Below are 20,878 nucleotides of genomic sequence, written 5' to 3'. Positions count from 1 at the left end.
AAGCCAGTAACAAGATTGTTTGCTGACTGGGCATGCAAACTGTAATCTGATCATTGGCTTGGAAAAGTGGAATAAACTGCCGTTCCAAGAGTCCGTCTGTTGCTTCTCACCAAGCTTGCGAAAGGAAATGCATGGGGTGGAATAGATCTCCATAATGACCCTGAATTTACTAGGTCAAAATCTTTTTAACCCTCTTTTGCTTGTGATCACTACATTGGGTAGTGGACACATCTTTAAAATTCATTATCAAGGCTGATTGATTGATTGATTGATGAAGAGCCAACTACCTTTAAAACATCTACTTCAGTAGAATTAAATATTTTTTTCAGTGGAATAAGATCTAAGGAACACTTTCAAAGTACACTACCATTCAAAAGAATTTATGATATAACAACATTATTAGAGCATGTTGTTTTGTGAGTTCATAACAATTGTGTGCAGTTGCTAAAATATTATTTTTTAATAGTTTAAAAAGAGTATGCTCTTTGGTTCCCTACAAATTGGCAATCATAGCAAAATGTGGCAAAACTATTAACGCTGGTAATTATTGTAATCTTTTCCAATAAAAGAAACATTATGTCTCTGAATAGGTTTTAAAAAGCAGTACGGACCGCTTTAGGCATCAGTCATTCTCTGATAGTGTATCACTATCTCTGGGTCTGCATCCTGTTCAGCAGAAGCTTGCCACTGTCAATGTGCGGCTGACATTTGGCCATGCACTCGTTTAAAGTTGGACATATTGCAGAATATGCCTGAATATACTGTTTTGTGTTGATAAGTTGTGGACAGCATACTGCATAGTGCAAAAATGTTGGCGAATTTGATATTTTTGTTCTGAATTATTAACAGGAATGGGAGTGTGTGTGTGTCCACGTGTGCAGGAAGATATACCTCAAAGTGCCTGCATAGTTTTGGATCCGGACGTGATTCTGTTTCTGTCAGCAAGATAGTCCTGTGACTGTCCAGCACTGTGGAGATTTGCTGAAGTGGTGTGTCTGTTTCACATCCTGCACACACTTTTGTCTGATAGGATCCATGGATGGCCTCTGGTTCAAATTGGTCCAAAAGTGAGTTTTCACGAGTGATGCCTTAGAAGAACCAGTTTTGGTCGCCCAAATAACCTTTTAGTGATCAGTTCTTAAAAGAACCATTTTGTCTTAGTGTGAAGATCTTTTTTAAATAATCTAAAGAAACTTTTTTCACTATAAGCAACCTTTTGTGCAATGGAAAGTTTTCATGGATGCTAAAGGTTGTTCATGGAACCATCAATGCTTGGGGTTAAACGGATCGTAGTTGATTCGTGATCCGTACAGTCTAGGCCCCATGGTTCGGCGCGCATGTGATTCGCGGATTAATCGCAAAGTTTAACCATCATAGAGTGAAATTTTCTCATTTGCACGTTTTAGTTTACAAATTCAAGTGATTTTAAACCATTCCAGTGAAAGAAGAGGCAAAATAGGCAAAATTTGGTACTTGTGCGCTGTTACGTTCACACAGTCACAAAATTATGTCAAAATACCAATCTCAGCAAGTATTCCAAGCCTAATTATTACATTTCTGTACCTGAATACTAACGTTAGACCTTACTTTATTTGTAACTGTTATATTGTATTTATCTGTGCTTGTAGTTTGTGTGTTTGTCCTTGTTTTGTTTTTTTTTCAAAATATTATCCGACCCTTTACTCAGAAAGCGTAATATGCTCCGAACCGTGAGTTTTGTGATGTGTTGAACCACTAGAAAGCCATTTAAATAACTTTTATTTTTAAGAGTGTAGCATGGTGATAGCTTACTACTTTCATAAAGTTGTACACTGTTACACTTTTAACAGGCTAGTACTAAACACAATAGGTTCAGCAGGTTCATTGTCCATCCCGAGACCAGCGTGATGTCAACCTGTCCTTACAGTTTAAGGTTACTGTGACCTAAGAAGTAACCTGGCACGCTCTGTCCGCAGAAACGTATTGAGTGTGAAGTGGGCAGATGTCCACTCACAACAAGTGACCATATGGAATAAGCTGCTTCTCTTGGGCTCTGTTTAAAGGCTAACTTTAGTGAAGAGTTTGACAGTCAACGTCAGATGACCCCCCCCCCCCCTGTGGTGTGCACAGACATTCTCTGGTCTTAAAGAGAAAATATGATAATTTGCTGTTCCACAACCTGCCCACAGAAGCAGCATTTCAAGTTATCGTAGCTGTCCAGAAGGTTTTATGATACCTAATTTTGGCCAGATTTTAAGCCAGTGTATCATAGTCTTTCATAGAGATTGCATTGTGACGAGTAAAAAATCACACCAAGATAGTGGATAAAGTAAAAGAAATTTGATTACAATCAGTCTTGTTACTGCATTGTTTTGAATTTAGATAAAATTGTATTTTTTAGCTTGTCCTTTCCATTTAGTTTCAGTTTTTTAATTAGTTTTAGTTTTTAATTTGAGTATTTCTGTGCTGTGTACTGATATTTAAATAACATCATTAAATTTCCCAGGGCTGTATGGTGCATCTAGTGGCATTTTTAATGAACATCCATCCATCCATCCATCCTCCTGAGAGTCTCTCTTCCGTTCAATGACAGATGAAACGAATGTTTATATAGCCTACACCGTTCAATATAATGCCGAAAGAGCTATTCTGTACTGTAATGTCAATGTGTCATAAGAAAAGGGGATTCATTCAAACTAGTCTCACATAGCCAGAGGCGTACTTCATAATCAAACTATCAACAGTGTAATTTTAATTACCTCATCTGTCGACATGATGCCGGTGAATCGCAGTTCTGCTGCGAATGATCAGATGCTTTCTTAACTGCTGCTTTCTCGCTGCTGTCATTTTTGTTGTGCGTTTATTTTGTTGTTGAGAGGAAAAGCGCGCAGCACATATTTTCATCTGAACGTCACTCTCAGCAGCGTGGACAGCATCGGGATGTTTGTTAAAATATATAGCTGCAAATGTATTTCCAACTTTGTTTTACTTCTAAGCAAAATACTAAAAAGAACTTCACTGTGAGTATCTCACGGCATTGAATCATGTTCAGTCTGGAGCACAATAATTTGCTGGCTGCAGTTCACTTAACGGCCACCAGTGGTGCTAATAACACGGGTTTCTGAATTCTACACTAATTCATTTTAAAAGTGAAATGTGGGTGAAATAGATTGGGCATGTACTACTGCTGTAGATGTTGCCGTCCAAAAGCAGTTTGCCTTCAAGGAGTATTCTTGTTGCATGGGTCTGTAAAACTGATCCCATGCTGTGTGTTGTGGTTGCACATGTGTGTTTACCAAAGCCTCAACCTAGCAACCTGCAACCTACCACCCACCATTCCTGCGGTAGGTTTATTACTGTGTCCTCTGCTTGATTCCCAGTGCTGTTTTAATGATCTGAAATTAGTATAATGAGAATCCAAGTCCAACATGTCAACATTGGTGCAAAAATATCTGTTTGTTTGACCAATGGAAAATGAAGGGAGGGTTTGGTGGTGCAGGACTCATAAAATGTGGCTCTTTTGCACCTGTTGAGATAAACAGAGCATTGAAAATGGGTGATATCTCAAATTCACAAGAAAACATTGGCTGACACGTATCTGTTCAGTAGTAGTTGATATTTCAGGTTTCCAGATCCGTGCTGTACTGGCATCATCATCAGTTTTGCACATTCAACATAGTTTTGGAGTCAGTGGACAGTGATTCTCTGAGGAAACAATGCATCAGTGCCAGGCTTCAGAGAGGCAGTGGGTTTCACTCGTCCCCACAGGGATTATTGGGTTCAATCTGTAGACACTCAAAACTGCTGCTCCAACAGAATTTCATCCTCCCAAAGCCTCGGCTCGGGCTGCGTGAATAACCAAACACTCCCTCTCTCAGCATGCTGTTAGAAACGCAACCGGGCATGGGAATTCAGCGACTGCCGAAAAACAGGGCGAATGAGACTTAACATTTCAATCATGGTAAAACCGCATACAAAATTTTAACTGCAAGTAAAAATACTAAGCTTCGAGGCAGTTTTGGTCATTTGCTGATTTTAATCATGCCTAATAGATGTTTTTGGCAGTGGATAAATTGCTTTGTTGAGATGACAACAAGAACAAACAATTCTCCTTACCATTTTGCCTCAATTAGTTGTACTTGTAGTTGGTTATGATCACACAGCCAGATTGTTAAAAAAGTATCCATTTTGGATTTTCTTGGAACAGAATTAGACTGAGAGGGGTTTTCAAATTGGGGTTGCAAGAAAAGTTCAGAGAAAAGTTAAATATTATAATATATATATATATATATATATATATATATATATATATATATATATACATACATACATACATACATACATATATTGTAATAATTCTAATTATTTCAATGTTTTTTATTAATTATTTTATAATAGTTATAATTATTTAAAAAAAGTTATTTAAATATTAGAAGAAAATAAATATGTATATAATATAATAATTATTTAATAATATAATAATGTTTTTTACACTTTAAAAATGATGCTTTGGATGACATTAATCACAATTATTTTAATATGTTGATAGCCCTAGCTTTATTTCTCCTCAAGTTTATACATATAACAGTACTTTAATTGTGGGTAGAAAAAGATACATTGTCAAATCAATATTTTTCCAGATAATATTTTTATGTATTTTCCAAATTTATAATATTTTTTTTACTTCCCCACAGTATAAATGTGTCTTTATACTACTGTCTTTAATATTTTAGGGTTTGTGGCATCAAAAAGTTTTAAAAGCTATAAACTAAAGCAAGACTTTTCTTCTTTGCTTGCTAATTGTCCATTTCTCTGGTGCATTGGTGAGAAGGGAGATATTATGGCTGATTAGGCTGTCACCCAGGGGTGTTAGCGTTGAGTTTTCCCTATAAGACACATCTGCTGTCTTGCTAATGGCTTGTTAATCCTTCTCAAGCTTGAGACTCATGCCTTGCTGCCACTGCATCTGGGGGCTGGTTACACTTCCATGTACAAACTGTAGGTTTCTTCTGCTCTGACAACAAATTGCATCCTGCCTGCTTCCCACTTATCTGTGATTTCTGCCTGCCAGAGAGCTATATTGGGCGACTCCTCGCTGCTGTGGGACTAGTAGCAGGTGGCGGGCGGAGTCCAGATCCCAAGTCGAATATGGAGTAGAGCTTCATTGGACAAGAAGAACACTGAAGATACTGATGACGGGGAAGGATTTGGCTGATTGTCATGGGAAAATCACATTATTAGAAGGTTCAGCAAGACGTCTGTGTGCTGCCAAGCTTTCCAGTGCTGCATGAATGTGAGTTTGTGGACACACTTCCCACTGCATTGCTCCAGCTGTTAAGTCAGCGTGTGCGGTTGCTCCGAGCCTTGTGCCTCTGCAACCAGACAACTTTGTGCCAGCGTGTGCGTGGTTGAATGTAAAAGGATAAGAAGATGCCTGCTATTCTAGTCGCGTCCAAGATGAAGTCGGGATTGCCCAAACCTGTGCATGGTACCGCGCTACCCATTCCAGCTAGGGTAGCAACCCAACAAAATGGACCACTGAAGCCCACCCAGCCCAGCCTCATCCCTCCCATCTACAGACAGCAAAGTCAAGGCACTGCAACTTTACAGAAAAAGTACCAGAAGGCCAAAGAAACATCAGGAGACCCTCAGGTTGGAACATTGATGCTTAATTTGTATGTGGCTTTGTGGTTGCATTTATTCATGTTCTAACAGATGATCTCCCTTGTATGGATAGTTTGATTCCACACAGACAGTTTTATACTTTTATACTTTGATTAAATAAATACAAATGAATTAATAATTTGTGCATTGACCACTTGGTCAGTTATCTTTATAGTACTATTGATTGTCTTGAACCCTTTAAAAGACCTCATCAAAAATATCAGGCTACAACAGTTTTTTTTTTGTAATTGTGCAAATTATTACTTTGTTTCTTGCAATGCAACTTGATAAATCAAAATTATGACTTTGTTTCTTGTAATGGAAACTTTATATCTCACAATTGCAACTTTGTGTCTCATATACTTAAGAGTTGCGACTATATCTTGCAATGTGAATTTTCAAGTAATTGCGACTATATTCTCACAATATGACGTTATATCACAGTTACGACTTTATAATGGCTACTTTATATGTTAAACTTACAAATATCTTGTATCTTTTTATCTAACATTTGTTTTTTACACTTGCGACTATATCTTGCAGTGTGACTTGTTTCTCGTAATTGCAACTTTATATCTCACAATTAAAACTTTGTTTCTTGTAATTGCTACTATATATCTCAAAACTGTAACTTTTATCTCATCATTGGGACTGTTTCTTATATTTGCAACTTTATATCTTGCAATGTGACTATATCTCACAATTGACACTTTATATCTCGCAACTACGACTTTGTTTCTCATAATTGAAACTTTATATCTCACAATTGTGACTTAAAATCTCCTCTCTCACAGTGTGACTATACTGTATCTCACAATGGCTTTTTGTTTCTCATAATTGCAACTTCATATTTCGCAATGTGACTTTATATCTCACAATTACAACTTTGTTTCTTGTCATTGCTCCTTTATATCGCAAAACTACAAATTTCTTGTAACTGTTTATCGCATAATAGGGACTGTTTCTTATATTTGCAACTTTATGCCTCGCAATGTGACTTTGTTTCTTGTAATTGCAACTTTAGATCTGACATTTGCGACTGTTTCTCATACTTGCGTACTTACAATTGTGACTTTAAAGGTCCCATATTGTACACCTTTCTGAAGTTTTATTTTAAGTTTTGATGCCCTTAAGAATATTTATTTGTGGTATAAGTACCAAAAACCATCCCAATATATTTTTACTGCTCCTTTCTCAGGAGCTCTGCTAAGAACAGGTCGATTTTGTCCTTTCCTATTAATATTCATGAGCCTCTCTTCTGATTGGCCTGTTGTTTTCTGAGTGACGCACGACCAGGCCAACCACAGGTAACTAGGGTCATGTATGCTGTAGCCTGCTGTGGCTTGGTGATGCTCACAAGTAAGGTAAATAAAACACCTGTAATGATGGACTTTGCTGAGGGAAATGTTATCCGGCCTTATATGTTCGATCCCGAATCGGCGACGACAGGAGACAAACACCTCGTTATTGTTAGAGTATTATAATTACCATTACATCAATGCTGCACGCAACGTTAACGCTAATTTAAATTTCTGTAAACAAACTCAGACTTTTTTTTTGTCAAATTCGATTTAAATCTCCAAAATATGTACGTTAATACGTTATACACTTAACTGCTTTATAACAGACACTGAATGCAGTAAGCTATGTAACTATTGCTTTCCTACTGATACAGTAAGTTGACGTGTTACAATTTCTTTTACAATGTTACTTTTTCTGTAAAAGATGTACTTGTGATAAATGTGCAAAGATGCTCACAGAACGCGAGAACATATGCTGCAATTGACGCCCAAAACTTGTAAAACTATGAAGTGTATAGGGACTGCAGCATCTTTGAGGAGTAGCTTCTTTAAAAAAACGGCATTGAACTGTGCCTGATTGACGAAGCAGTCACTTGTGAAATATGCAGAACAGACGGTTAAGGTCGAACTAAACTGCTGTGGCGTTTCTGAATAAATAAACCGTAGCCACTGTTCTCTTATATTAATGTTGTTCGGAAGCCTGTGCAATGATGTAGTGTGGGCAGTGCTCGGGGTGGTGACTGAGTACTTCTGACATCACATTTATACGGAAGTCACAACGGCTCGTGAAAAGGCACAGCTACTTTATGCAGGCTGTGTGCATTTGTCTGTGGATTGACTGTTATGAAATGTATATGGTAGTTTCATAGCCCCTAGACCTCTGCTATCAGGAAAAAAGCCAGGAAATTTCAGTTTTGACAATATAGGACCTTTAAATCTCCTCTCTCACAGTGTGATTATATCTCACAATGACGTTTTGTTTCTTGTAATTGTAACTTTATATCTCACAATATAAAAATTTACATTAAAAAAATTACTCTATGATGGAAACAGGCTTGCTTGCAAGGTGTTAATTGTGTTTTTGGAATATTAATGAACAGAAAAAAAGAAAAAAAACACATTTATTTGTAACTGCAAAATGCTTTTGTTTGTCATGTTGAAGTTCAAACTTTGCAGAGTAAAGCTTGTGCCCATATTCCACCATGACTTGACCTACAACAGCTGTGTACATTGTATTCATGTCTTCGAAACAGTTTCTCTTTGGCCACATTACCACCATTGTAGAGCTTCCCGCTGAAAGCTCATGTGTTTATACATTTACATGTTAAAAATATTATGCTTTGTAAGAATAGATCCTGCTGACCTGGTCAAAGCAAATTGCCTATGAAAAGTCGCAATGTTCTTCTTTTGGTCCACGGCAGCGGTGTGTACGTTTATGTCTATGTGTGTATGCGTACATGTGTTTATATAGCTTCATACGTTCAGTCGAGCTTTGAAGGCAGCGAAGAGCCAAGTTCTTCATGTGGCGGGGTAGAATGAAAAGCTCAGCCAGTTGGCCTGTAATTACAGCGCACACGCACACATAGACACGGTCATGGAGGTTTTACTACAGTGCTCCATTAGTGGCGGTGAGCCGCACTGCAGGTGGGCATTTGGCCATATGGTTGGGATGCCACACACACCAATCCCAGAGGCCAATAGTGGGCACCCTTTAGCATACACTACTAATATACTACTATGCCCTCACACTGCACTGCTGTCCTTCTTTGTTTTGGCCAGGAAGCTGGAAAATGCTACACATTAATGAAAATGGCACTAAATGTGTTTTGGGACAGCATTGGTGTGATGATTAGTCATGGTTGGTTGTCTTGTAAAACAACGTGATGATTGCAGTTAGTTTGTTAAATATCTGCTTTTAGTCTTGTGTTTGGAAATGATGGAATTACCAAAAAAGACAAGGAATGGAAAGTCCATTACAAGTTTAGGGAGTACTTTTTGCTCTCTAAATTGTCCTGCACAAATTGAATTGCTTGGGTTTTATTGAGCAGATCTTTAAAAACTCGATCTTGAACCTTAAATGAAAAAATACAATGTGGCATGTTTGCTCTGTTTTACAAAAAGTGCTTTGGCGGTACCATAGTTTGGTGATACTGTCCAAATACCATAGTTTCCCATACTTGGATTCGGTATTCATATTTAAATTCGGTAGTGACATGGTACTCCAAGTCTGTGATACTTCAAATGGTATTAGCATGGTAAAAGTCCAACAAAACCGTAGTAATACCATGGTGCTCCTTTTTTTTTTTTTTGGAGGTATCTTGTTTTTAGCAGCACTGTAAAAAAAATATTTTGTCAAATCAACTTAGATAGTTAATCCGGTTTAGATAACATAATATTTTGAGTTCACTTTGTTTCTTGCAATACAACTTGATATATCAAAATTACGAATTTGTTTTTCGTAATGGCAACTTTATATCTCACAATTGCAACTTTGTTTCTCATATACTTCAGAGTTGTGGCTATATCTTGCGATGTGAATTTTCAAGTTTGCGACTATATTTTTACAATATGACGTTATATCACAGTAACGACTTTATAATGGCTACTTTATATGTTAAAATTACAAATTTCTTGTAACTTTTTTTCTCACAATTAAAACTTTGTTTCTTGTAATTGTTACTGTATATCTCAAAACTATAACTTTCTTGTAACTTTGTGACTTTCTTATATTTGCAACTTTATATCTTGCAATGTGACTACATCTCACAACTGACACTTTATATCTCGCAACTATGACTTTGTTTCCCATAATTGAGACTTTATATCTCACAATTGTGACTTAAAATCTTAAAAAAGATATAAATACTTATTTGAGATATAAGTATTTAAAAAACTAAAAATTTCTTGTAACTCTTTATCTCACAATAGGGACTGTTTTTTATATTTGCAAGTTTAAGGCAACCAGGTAACTTACTTTTTTAAGTTAAACCAACTTTTTCTTTTTTTACAGTGAGTGTTGTTATTGTAAACTATTAAAATTCAGTAATTGAAATAAAGCTTAAATAATAAAATATAAATATTAGATAAAATCTTCAACTTAAATGAAAATTAAAAATGTTGCCTTGGCTGAACTGATATAAGTTTCCTAAATTTATATTTAATATTTAAAAAAAATATATAAAAAAAAATGAAAAAAAAAAATAAAATAAAAGCTACAACAACATTTCAATAAATCCTATAATAATATATAAAAAATATTAAAACATCAATGTCGATTGACCATGAAAACACTACCAGCTGATTAATCTTGAATCTCAACCCTCATTTTTTTGTTGAGATTGACTTGAGATTGATTAATGTAATGAAGTTTATTAACAGTTCTCCGAAAAATCATTAACCAATATGTTTGTTATTAAAATGATTGTGGTAGACCCCAAACAGAACATGATGGCTAAACGCTGATTTGTTTAAATGTAATTGCGTATGTAATGCATCTTCATGTTAACATGGAACCTGGTTACTCATACCTCTTCCCCTATGTTTTTATTATTCAAGATTATTATTCCCACATGCTGTCCACCGCAGCCTAGAGGTTTTGTTTACAGTGAAGGGGTGGAGCGGTTCTCCAGGCTCTGTGGGTAGAAATACAAACAACCCCCTGCAGAACTCACAAGGAGTCTCTGTATTAAAACCAGCAGTGGCTCCAGTTTTAAATGGTCCATGCTTAGCTCTGATCTACATGATGGGCAGTCACACCAGTTCTTATGTCCCATTTAGACCCATTTAGACATGGCTAGACCAGCAACAAAACACCTGCAGCCCTTCATTTCTGACCTCTAGGGGCCTATTGAGACTCTGCTGCCTCCCAATGCTCACTTTTTGTAGTTGCATGATGATTTTAGAGAAGATAGGCATCAGGTATGTTTGGAATTGCATAGTACCATAATACACATGCTAATTTTGCATTGTATAGCATACACAGTATTCAAATATTTTGTATGCATAAAATGTCAAATTCATTCTGTATTATATAACCAGAACACATGACATACTGTATCACACAATGCAATGTGCCTAAGTTGATCTACCATTTTTGAGAACAGTAAATTGTCTGGAAGCCGTAACAACCAAACTTTTTTCAGACTGCTACTTTTTTCCATTTATAATTTTGTGTTTTATTTAAATTATTTCTTTAAATATTTATTCACAAAACAACAACAGCAAATATAATAATATTTGATCAGACTGCCATTTTTTCATTTATAATGTGTGCATATATATATATATATATATATATATATATATATATAAATTATTATTATTTTTTATTTTTTTTTAAATATTTAACAATAAATAATGTCATCAGACCTCTGTTGTTTATATAAAATGTTTTAAAGCATTTAAAAATATTTGTTCAAATACAATAACAATTATTATTATAATCATTATTTTCACATTTTTGCGATTTTTAATCCAAAAAGTTAATTGATCATGAAATCAAATATGTTTCTAAAGATAGCATACTACTGTTTAAATTGTATTTTTGTGTGTGTGTGTGTGTGTGTGTGTGTGTGTGTGTGTGTGTGTGTGTGTGTGTGTGTGTGTGTGTGTGTGTGTGTGTGTGTGTGTTGATGTTTCAAGTATAAGACTTTTTTTATTATTATATGTACAAGCTGATATTCCAGACCCTTTTGACAGCTTGCTTTTATTAATTTTCTTAGAAATTTCCCTGTCTACACTCTGATATTTAAATGGTAGCTGATCGGCCACAATGTGGCATTTGTCTTTCATCCATGTAAGCTCTAAACCCAGAGTTAGATGTTAAGTGCCTTTTCCTCATTCTGTCTCTCTCTATTTTTCTTTGGATGAATAGATTTATACAGATTGGGCCAACCACTACCTAGCCAAGTCCGGACACACACGCCTGATTAAAGACCTCCAACAGGATGTTGCCGATGGCGTTTTGTTGGCAGAAATCATTCAGGTTGTAGGTAAGATTAAAGATATAAAAAATCATTTTCCATAGTTCAACAAACCCCTCTTCTTCCTTCAGAAAAAGTTAATACATAAAACCTACAATTTTGCTCCACCGTACCAGTAAATCTAACTATAATGAGTAGTTCGAGGAGGAGGGCTGGGAAAGAAATGGACACACATAAGTATCAAGAAAACTCAACACCTTTGTTATTTTGAATGTGTTCTGAAGCTGTTTTATGAGATCAGTTTCTGAAAAGGGCCAATTTGTGAAGGTTTATGAGGCTACAAAACTGAGTTGTGAACATTTTATTAAGCCAAAATGTAATAAACGTATGCAAGAGGAGGATACGCATTCCTATTCCCATTCCTATTACAAATACAAAAGCCTGAAGACCACTCCAAGTGGATGATGTGTTCATAAAACCAACTAGCAGGTATAAAATGGTGTTACTTTAATTCAGTGCCTCTGTTTTCTTTTTTCCATTCAGCAAATGAGAAGATTGCCCATATCAACGGATTCCCAGAGAGTCGCTCTCAAATGGTAAGACTCAAAATTTGTTTATCGTCATTTCTGTCCGGCATGATAGGAAAAGAAACAAACCACAATATGTCAAACTCTCAATCGAATGTCACTGTCACTTGGTGGTGGATCTGGTGAAGAAGTGATCAAAATATTGGTTTTGAAGGTATTGAAAATGATAGTTTTGAGAATATGGTAGACAGGCCTCGACATTTAAGCCTTGTCATGTGCTTGTCCTTTGTTTCATCAGCTTTTACTTAAATCTGCATATTTTTTACATTTACCCCAGGGCGTTATTTACTTTTTGTTATTTACATTTGATCAATAAATTCATTTAGACAGGGCTGTTACCAATCAAAATAAATAATTTACATAGCAAAATTACAACTGCAACTAATAATGTTATTAGATTAATAATGTAAATAAATGTTTGAATATACATCTAAGAAAAAATCCAATGATACTTTTAAACTTGAAACTAAACCGCCAAAAGGTGGCGGCAAGTGACCGTCTTAATGAGTGAGTCATTGAGTCACTCATTCAAACGATTCGTTCGAAACACTGAATCATTTAGTAACAAAACACCGCGCTGAGTGTTGCTTTCCTTTGGAACCATTTTCGTCGTTGAAAATGGAAATAGAACAAAACAGTCTATATTGTGTCTAAAATGTAAGTAGCTAAACTAATTTTAACTACTTATTGAACTATAAAATCAATGTAACATTTTCAATCGTGATAATATTCAGCAAAACAGCTTCCTTGGTCGTGTTATGTTACTTAAGTATATCATATGTTTAGTTATATAAATATATATAACTCAACATTTTTACCTCAGTATGTGTTTTTTGTGTGCTTTTATGCTCATTTGTTTTGATTTCTCCACGAAAGTCACAAGGCAGCGCGAGCCTCAACAGCGCGCCTTTTGTTATCAATCGCTGTTTTAAACTGGATGTAAGTTAATAAAATCAGAATCATTTGATGCTTATTTTTTTTTGTCACTAAAGTTTTAAGCCACCTGACTGGTCGGGCAAGTAAAATTTTCTTTCACTTGCCCCTTCAATAAATCCACTTGTCCCTTCAATAAATCCACTTTTCCCTTCAATAAATCTGGACAAGCTAGTGTTAAGGGTTAGTTCATCCAAAAAGAAAATGATCCCATAATTCGTAGATTTTCCTATTCGCTGAACATCTTCCATTTAAGTCAAATATACATGACTGCAAATGAGAGTGAGTATATTATGACGGAATTTCCATTTTTGGTTAAACTGTCCCTTTAAGAAACAACCTCAGGGATGACAATGGCAGGTCTTGTTGACCTTAAAATCCTGGTGTTAACCAGCATGCTGTAGTCCGTCGTCTCGCCAGTGGTCAGTATATACATTATAATGTCACAGGAACACCGCAGGATGGACCCACATGGTTGTAAACCACAAATCTTCCCTATTGAGCACCATCTGTTTGGTTATGTTTCCTCTACACCTGAGTAAGTGTGCAAACCGGCCGTGGTGAGGTCACATTTACAGAGGGGAAAATTATTAGGCTTGATTTCCGACAGCAAGCTCTTGATGGATGTCCGTGTTTCTCTCTCAAACAGATTGAGAACATTGATGCCTGTCTGTGCTTCCTGGCTGCTAAAGGAGTGAACATTAAGGGACTTTGTGCCGAAGGTGAGCGGACTCTTAACTAATGCTCAATAATATTTGAAATAAGATGTCAACACTATTCTTTTCTTTTTCTGCCAAACCACAGAGATCCGCAACGGCAATCTGAAAGCCATTTTAGGCCTTTTCTTCATTCTGTCGCGCTTCAGGCAGCAGCAGCAGACTTTGAAACAGGCCTCCAGCAATGTTCAGATGCTCCAGAACAACCAGGCCCACCGATGCGCCAGTCCTGCCCTTCCTCCTCGCACTTCTCCCCGGAGCTCTCCCTGTCCTTCTCCTATCCAGCAACACTACACCTCCTCCCCATGTGCACAGAAAACACAGACAGACCTGCAGTCCAGGTATTGTTTTCAGTGCATCTACTGGATAGCTTCTTCATAGACAGACAACATATCAGCTGGATTGAAAGATCAAAAATCAATTTTTAATCTTTAAATAATTTTATTTTCTAGAAAAAGAAGCTCTTCTAGAAAAAGAAGAGCAGTATGAGATCATCTGAAAATGTAATATGTTGGCATCATGGTCACAGCAAGTCCAATGCAACAAGAATCTTATCTACAAATGTTATATATATATAGAGCGGGGGAAATAAGTATTGAACACGTCATCATTTTTCTCAGTAAATATATTTCCAAAGGTCCTATTGACATGAAATTTTCACTAGATGTTGGTAACAACCCAAGTAAGCCATACATACAAAGAAACAAACAAAAATATGTTCAGAAATTAAGTTATGTGTAATAATGTGAAATGACACAGGGAAAAAGTATTGAACACATGAAGAAAGGGAGGCACAAAAAGGCATGGAAAGTTACTTTCCAACTTACAGTAATGAACTTATTTTTGTTTGTTTCTTTGTATGTATGGCTTACTTGGGTTGTTACCAACATCTGGTGAAAATTTCATGTCAATAGCACCTTTGGAAATATATTTACTGAGAAAAATGATGACGTGTTCAATACTTATTTCCCCCGTTGTATATATATAAAATTTTATATTTATATTATATTTATAAAATTTTATATATATATATATATATATATATATATATATATATATATATATATATATATATATATATATATATATATATATAAAATTTGTAGAATAAGATTCTTGTTGCATTGAACTTGCTGTGACCATTATACCAACATATTACATTTTCAGATGCTCTCATACTGCTCTTCTTTTTCTTCCTCCTTTCTTCTTCTTTATGTCCTTAACATTTCAAATGATTAACCTTTCATTTTCATTTCCATTTCTAATTTACAAGTTCTCTGTTATTTCCAGTGTTATGTTAGTATTATTTATTTATATACTATTATAGTATTCATATTTTGAGTGAACTTTGATTTTTATTTGATTTTTTATTTTCATTTTAGTTTAAATAATTACATAATTTAGTTTAAATAATAATATGTGCTATTGTAATTTTTATTACATTTTAATATTATATAATAATTTTGTTTAGCTTACATTTATTTTAGTTTCATTTTAATGTTTTAGTGTTAGTATGTAATTTTTTATTGTATTTTTTATTGTAGTAACTCATCTTAAACTTATTTTATTTTAGTTAGTTGCCAAGGCAACATTTCTTATTTAAGATTTGTAAGTAAAAATTGTTAATCTAATATGAAATATGAAAAAAAAAATTACTTATAAGTATTTACTTAATACTTAAAAAAGCATTTTTAATCATTTTAGTTTTAGTTAACAATAACAACACTGGTTACACACAGTTCTCTAACACTTCTATTCATCCCTTTTTCTTTCTCTTTTTTTTCCTCTTGATCTTGAAGTCATCCATCAAAAGGCTCTGATCAGGAAAAAGCTGCGAGACTCTCAGTTGCTCAGAAAAAGAACTCTAGGTCAGCTTTCCAGATTTCTATGTCCACTCTTGAAAACATCACAATGTGCCTGATCTACTTGTCCTCCTAGTAAATTACTTCACAACAGCACCATCTACTGGTGATACAAGCCTATCTTGTTTCCTCAGGGCCAAAAAACATGTGAATCCCCTTCAATAGTCATTTTGTTCTCGATCATATGATCAGATGTGGACTTGAATATAAAAAGGTCACTGAGGTTTATTTATATAATTTGCACTCCAGTCTTGGGTCTTTGCAGCATAAATAGTTATTGTTTAAAGAGAACGGTTGAGTTTGTTCTGACTGAACTCTTTGTCAGGCTTCAGAGCCCCTCTGTGAGGGCGGCTGGAACGGGCGGAGAGAGTAAACCTCGAACCTCAAACACCAACAGACGCAGCCAAAGCTTCAACCAATGTGACCGATTAAAGCCGTCAATCTCTGCTTGCGCTCATGAAAGAGGTGAGTTAATCACATTCATTTACACAATCTTGAGAATTTTCCATGTGTGTTATGTAAGCAGTCATTTAGTAAAAACTGTTATTGTTAAATCATCCTGAAAAAAAACCCAAGGTGTCTTGCTCAGTGCACAATGAATAACTCTTTGAGGTATTCGAACCTATAACCTTTCACCCAGATCTTTAACAAGGTCACACCACCCATGGAATCGGCAGGCTTTATTTCAGTATTATTTTTTACTAGAATTACCTGTGAATTTTTTTCAAATTGGTATTGGTATTATTGGTCAAAAAACTTTTTTTTTTTATCAAGAAAATATAACTTTTTTTTTATTATATAAATATATTATTAAAAGACTGTATTATTATTATTTTCAGATTGGTATTTTTAATACAAACCTCATTGGTTCTTGTGGAAGCTCAAACGTGCTGCGTAACACAAGAATTAATTAATGTAATTAATTTGATCATCATATAAAGCGATTGTGTCTCTTCAGTAAATTTGGACTAAACCTCTCAATTCATATGGATAAGTTTATGAACTTTTTGAAGCGACAAAGTGGAAGTTGCGTAGACTGTCAATGGAGGGACAGATATAACTCAGATTTCATTAAAAATAACTCCATTTGTGTTTTGAAGGTGAATGGAAGTCTTACGGGTTTGTAACGACATAAGGGTGAATAAACGATGACAGAATTTCAATTTTATATGAACTAACCGTTTAAGCTCTGAAAAAAAAAAAAAAATTAAGTGGATAATGAAGAGAATTTGGGTCTGTTCCTCATGCTAAATTATCGTAATGCTTAAAAAGGCTGGGAATTTTATGGTAATTTATGGGTCTTTTGACCATAAAGACAACTTTATAGTTGTATTAATTTTTTGGACAGTTGTTATTGGACATGAATTGTCAAGTTCTACAAAATATTTTGATCCAAATTTTTCATCAGTTTCATTTGAACATTTTCTTCCTCACAATGAGTGATCCAAACCATCCTCCCATGATTTGTTTAAACTCTGAGTTAGGTTGATTCATTTTTATGATTCTTTAATTGCATGTTGTTGACACATTTTTGGCACGCTGTTGTTACATTATGGCGGGCTTGGTTTACACACTTCAGCATTTAGTTATTTAGCGTGGATGTTTCCCCACTAACATGTCACATAGTTGAATATGTGGAATTTTTGTATTCAAGACATATTCATAAAACCGTATAAAAATTATTTTTTCCCATTTGCACATGCATGATGTACATGTCTGTGTGCATGCATGCATCTGTGTGTGTGTGTGGTCTGGTGGACTCTCAGCTGCACACTGCTGGATCTGGTGTGTTGATGATGAGGCGTTTGCTACTTACTGATTCAGCTCTAATTAGTGTACTTGTGGCAAAACCAGCGCAAGAAGAGAGAGAGAAGTCAATGATAATGACAGAGCTTTATATACAGTGAGATCAAACAGCTAGGAAGACATGCAAGGAATATGATTGTTATGTGAATTTTGCTCAGATTGCCTGTAAGGTAAGCACCGCTAAACTGAGTTTTTATGCAACAGGCTAGAAAATAATTGATAATTAAATAATGCATACAAGGGCAACCACCAGTTTAGCAGTGCAGGAAAATGAAATCAGGGAAATAGGGAAAGACAGTGACTGATCAGAACAGGTAAAATGAAACATTTAACATTTTTAGTCAGGCTTTGCAAGAGTTTGCTTTCATTACATACTGAATTTTCATGCAATTCAGACTAATTGTATATGCTATTAAATATTATATAATGTATTGTATGTAATAATGATTAAAAAAAAAAACTTTTTGTCGATTTTTATTTGTTTTTTTACATTAGGATTATGACTGAAAGCACATAAATATGTACCTTGGAAATGGTTTGTTTTTATATTTAACCAAATAATCAGTTTCTTCACTCATATCTCAAATGTCATGAAATGTTCCACAGTCACTCTCCTTTACTAACCATCACAGAAAAATCCTGGATCTCGAAAATAAATATTAATACATTACTTCACATACTTTAAATATTTATCTTTATAGTTCATGCTTCCTTTTCTCAGCACTTCATCCAATACGCTCTCATATTTTCAAACTCCCACGGGTGTCACTCTTGCTAATGTTTGTGTGCAACAGCTTGACTGCACTTGCTAGTGTTTGAAAGATTTGACCCACTTTCTCTGTGCCAGATTGACCATTTGTCCTCCCTACTTGTCCAATTGCCTGTTACAGTAGTTGAGTGTACAAAAAGGGACACCAAGCAATGGATAAATGTATTTTTTTTTATTTAATTTATAGTCTAGTTTACTTAAGCAATTTATTTTTTTTACAATTTATTATATATTATTATATTATAATTTTTTTTTTAATGGAAATTTGACAACCTTGCTTTTCACCATTGCGATATTTCAAAATATGGATGTGTACTTGAGCAAAAGTTTTGCAAAGCACAGAAGCGGTTGTGATGAAGAGCTTATATATAAATGTTATATTTCCTCGTGAATTTACAGAGAAAACAACCTCATCACCAATAATGGTTGATCATGGACCAATCAGCTCTTCCATTCCTCCACCCGGCTGCACCAGCACCACAACTTCCACCTCTAAACCCTGGAGAAGCAAGTCGCTCAGCGCTAAACACACTGCTACATCCTCCATGGTCACGGTTAAACAACCAGCTCCAGATTCTCTTGAGGTTCCTCCTAATGTGATTGCCCAGAAGTCCATGCTGGAAAAGCTCAAGCTCTTCAACAGCAAAACGGGTTCCAGAGCCTCCAAGGTTGTCAGTACAGACGATGTGAATGATGTTGAACCAGAAGGTGGCCAGATTTGCCCCATCCACCCTGGAAACCAACGGCCTGTCACCCCCAGCAGTTCTGGCAGCTCAAGTCCCAAGCTAGCGCTGAAAGGCTTTGCACAGTTGACGCTTGGAAAGTCTTTGGCGCCGAAAACAACCTCGGCAAAAGCGTCTGAAAAACTTAAAGAGAAGTCAAAGCCTAAAGAGAAAGAAAAGCTCAAACAGCTTCCTGTTACAGAACCCGAACACCTTAAAGGAGACACAAAAACTGACGGACTTGTTGTACTAGAGTCTAAGAAGGCTGTTCCCAAAGGAAACAAAGCAAAGAAAGACAATGCAAAATCAGCCATGAGTGGAATTCCCAAACCAAGCCAAGGAGGAAAGGGTTCATCTGCAAATAAGACTGTAGCGTCGCCCCCTTGTGGTGCGGAGGGAGAACGGTTACGGAGCACAAAGATAGGAGGTCTGTCTGTGCATAAAGGCCAGAAAGATAACAGAAACAACAGCTTTACCTCTAGCTTAGCATTTTCAGATGGGAAAAGTTGCCAAGATCTCACTCTTGGTGCGCAGACCCACTCAACAACCAGCAATATGGTCAGTGTGCAACTTCCACAACTCCAGCAACAATACAGCCATCCCAACATGGCCACTGTCGCCCCATTCATGTACAGGTAACAGAACACATTTGTGGTGCTGTAATGCGTTATCATACATAATCCATGAGAGACTATTTGGCTCTAAACTAGTATGTTGTCCAGGTCTCAAACTGAAATTGATAAGACTGGGCTTATGGCAGGAGTGGAGGAAAGGAGGGAACGAACAGGCCTGTGCAGCAAATCCATCCATACTTCTCTTGAGAACCTGACAGGTAAGCATTATGAGCATAATGAGAGTGAGTACAGAAAAATAAACTTGAGTTGCAAATAGCAGTGTTGGGGAAGCTACTTTGAAACTGTAATTGAAAATAATATAACTAGTCACAGCCACAAGTGAGTTGTTTAATCATTGTAGTGATTCACAGTGAATCATTTCAGTGATTCATAGTGAATCGTTTTAGTGAATTGCACCATTATGCATTTAGCAGAATTATAGCAAATCATTTTAGTTACTCTTAGCAAATCTTATTGGTGATGTCATAGCCCTTCATAGCAAATCATTTTAATGTTTCATAGTGAATAATTTTAGCAAATTATTTGAATAATTTAACAATTCACTTAAATGAATCAGACATTGCAATTTAGGCATGTTTGTTCAGCTTGCTCAGGAAACCATGTGAGGTAAAAACAAATCAAAGGTAAAAAAAAAACAAAGTTTTACCATGTTACAAGGCTGAATGTTGGACATATCGCTTGTTACTGGGAAAAACTGTTTCAAAGCAGTCTAATATCACTACTAAACATTTTAGTAGTGTTGCCACTTTTGGATAGTTACTCCCCAACTCTAATGCCTAGTTAGGACAAGGTCATTTACTGTGTCTTTGTATAAAACAACACTGATTATTTAAGAATAAGTGAGCAGTGTTTTCCGAACTTTGAGGCCAATGTCAGGCCAGTCTGTGAGTGAACAAGAAAACAAAACAGCACTCATCTGCATTTAAAAGGCTATGAATGTCAAGGAGTTGCCAAGGCGTACCAGCATGTGTGTGTGTGTGTG

The 20,878-nt window shown here is 35.7% G+C and overlaps 1 protein-coding gene across 1 annotated transcript in view; it reads left to right on the top strand.

The window, feature by feature from the left end:
* Positions 1–5,084: 5,084 nt before the first annotated feature.
* nav2b (neuron navigator 2b) overlaps positions 5,085–20,878 on the top strand; it is a 68,245-nt gene continuing 52,451 nt past the window's right edge. The window contains exons 1-9 of the mRNA XM_081356414.1: positions 5,085–5,631; positions 11,818–11,935; positions 12,410–12,462; positions 14,036–14,108; positions 14,191–14,443; positions 15,902–15,970; positions 16,290–16,429; positions 18,939–19,896; positions 19,984–20,093. Of these exons, the coding sequence (XP_081212540.1) occupies positions 5,410–5,631; positions 11,818–11,935; positions 12,410–12,462; positions 14,036–14,108; positions 14,191–14,443; positions 15,902–15,970; positions 16,290–16,429; positions 18,939–19,896; positions 19,984–20,093 (1,996 nt within the window). The 5' untranslated portion in view covers positions 5,085–5,409. The remainder of the gene's footprint in view (positions 5,632–11,817; positions 11,936–12,409; positions 12,463–14,035; positions 14,109–14,190; positions 14,444–15,901; positions 15,971–16,289; positions 16,430–18,938; positions 19,897–19,983; positions 20,094–20,878) is intronic.

The sequence above is a fragment of the Scardinius erythrophthalmus genome (genome assembly GCF_964197995.2).
Source record: "Scardinius erythrophthalmus genome assembly, chromosome: 24".
Lineage (NCBI taxonomy): Eukaryota > Metazoa > Chordata > Actinopteri > Cypriniformes > Leuciscidae > Scardinius > Scardinius erythrophthalmus.
Note: the sequence above shows the minus strand (reverse complement) of the source record. Positions and strands in the feature narration are given on the sequence as shown.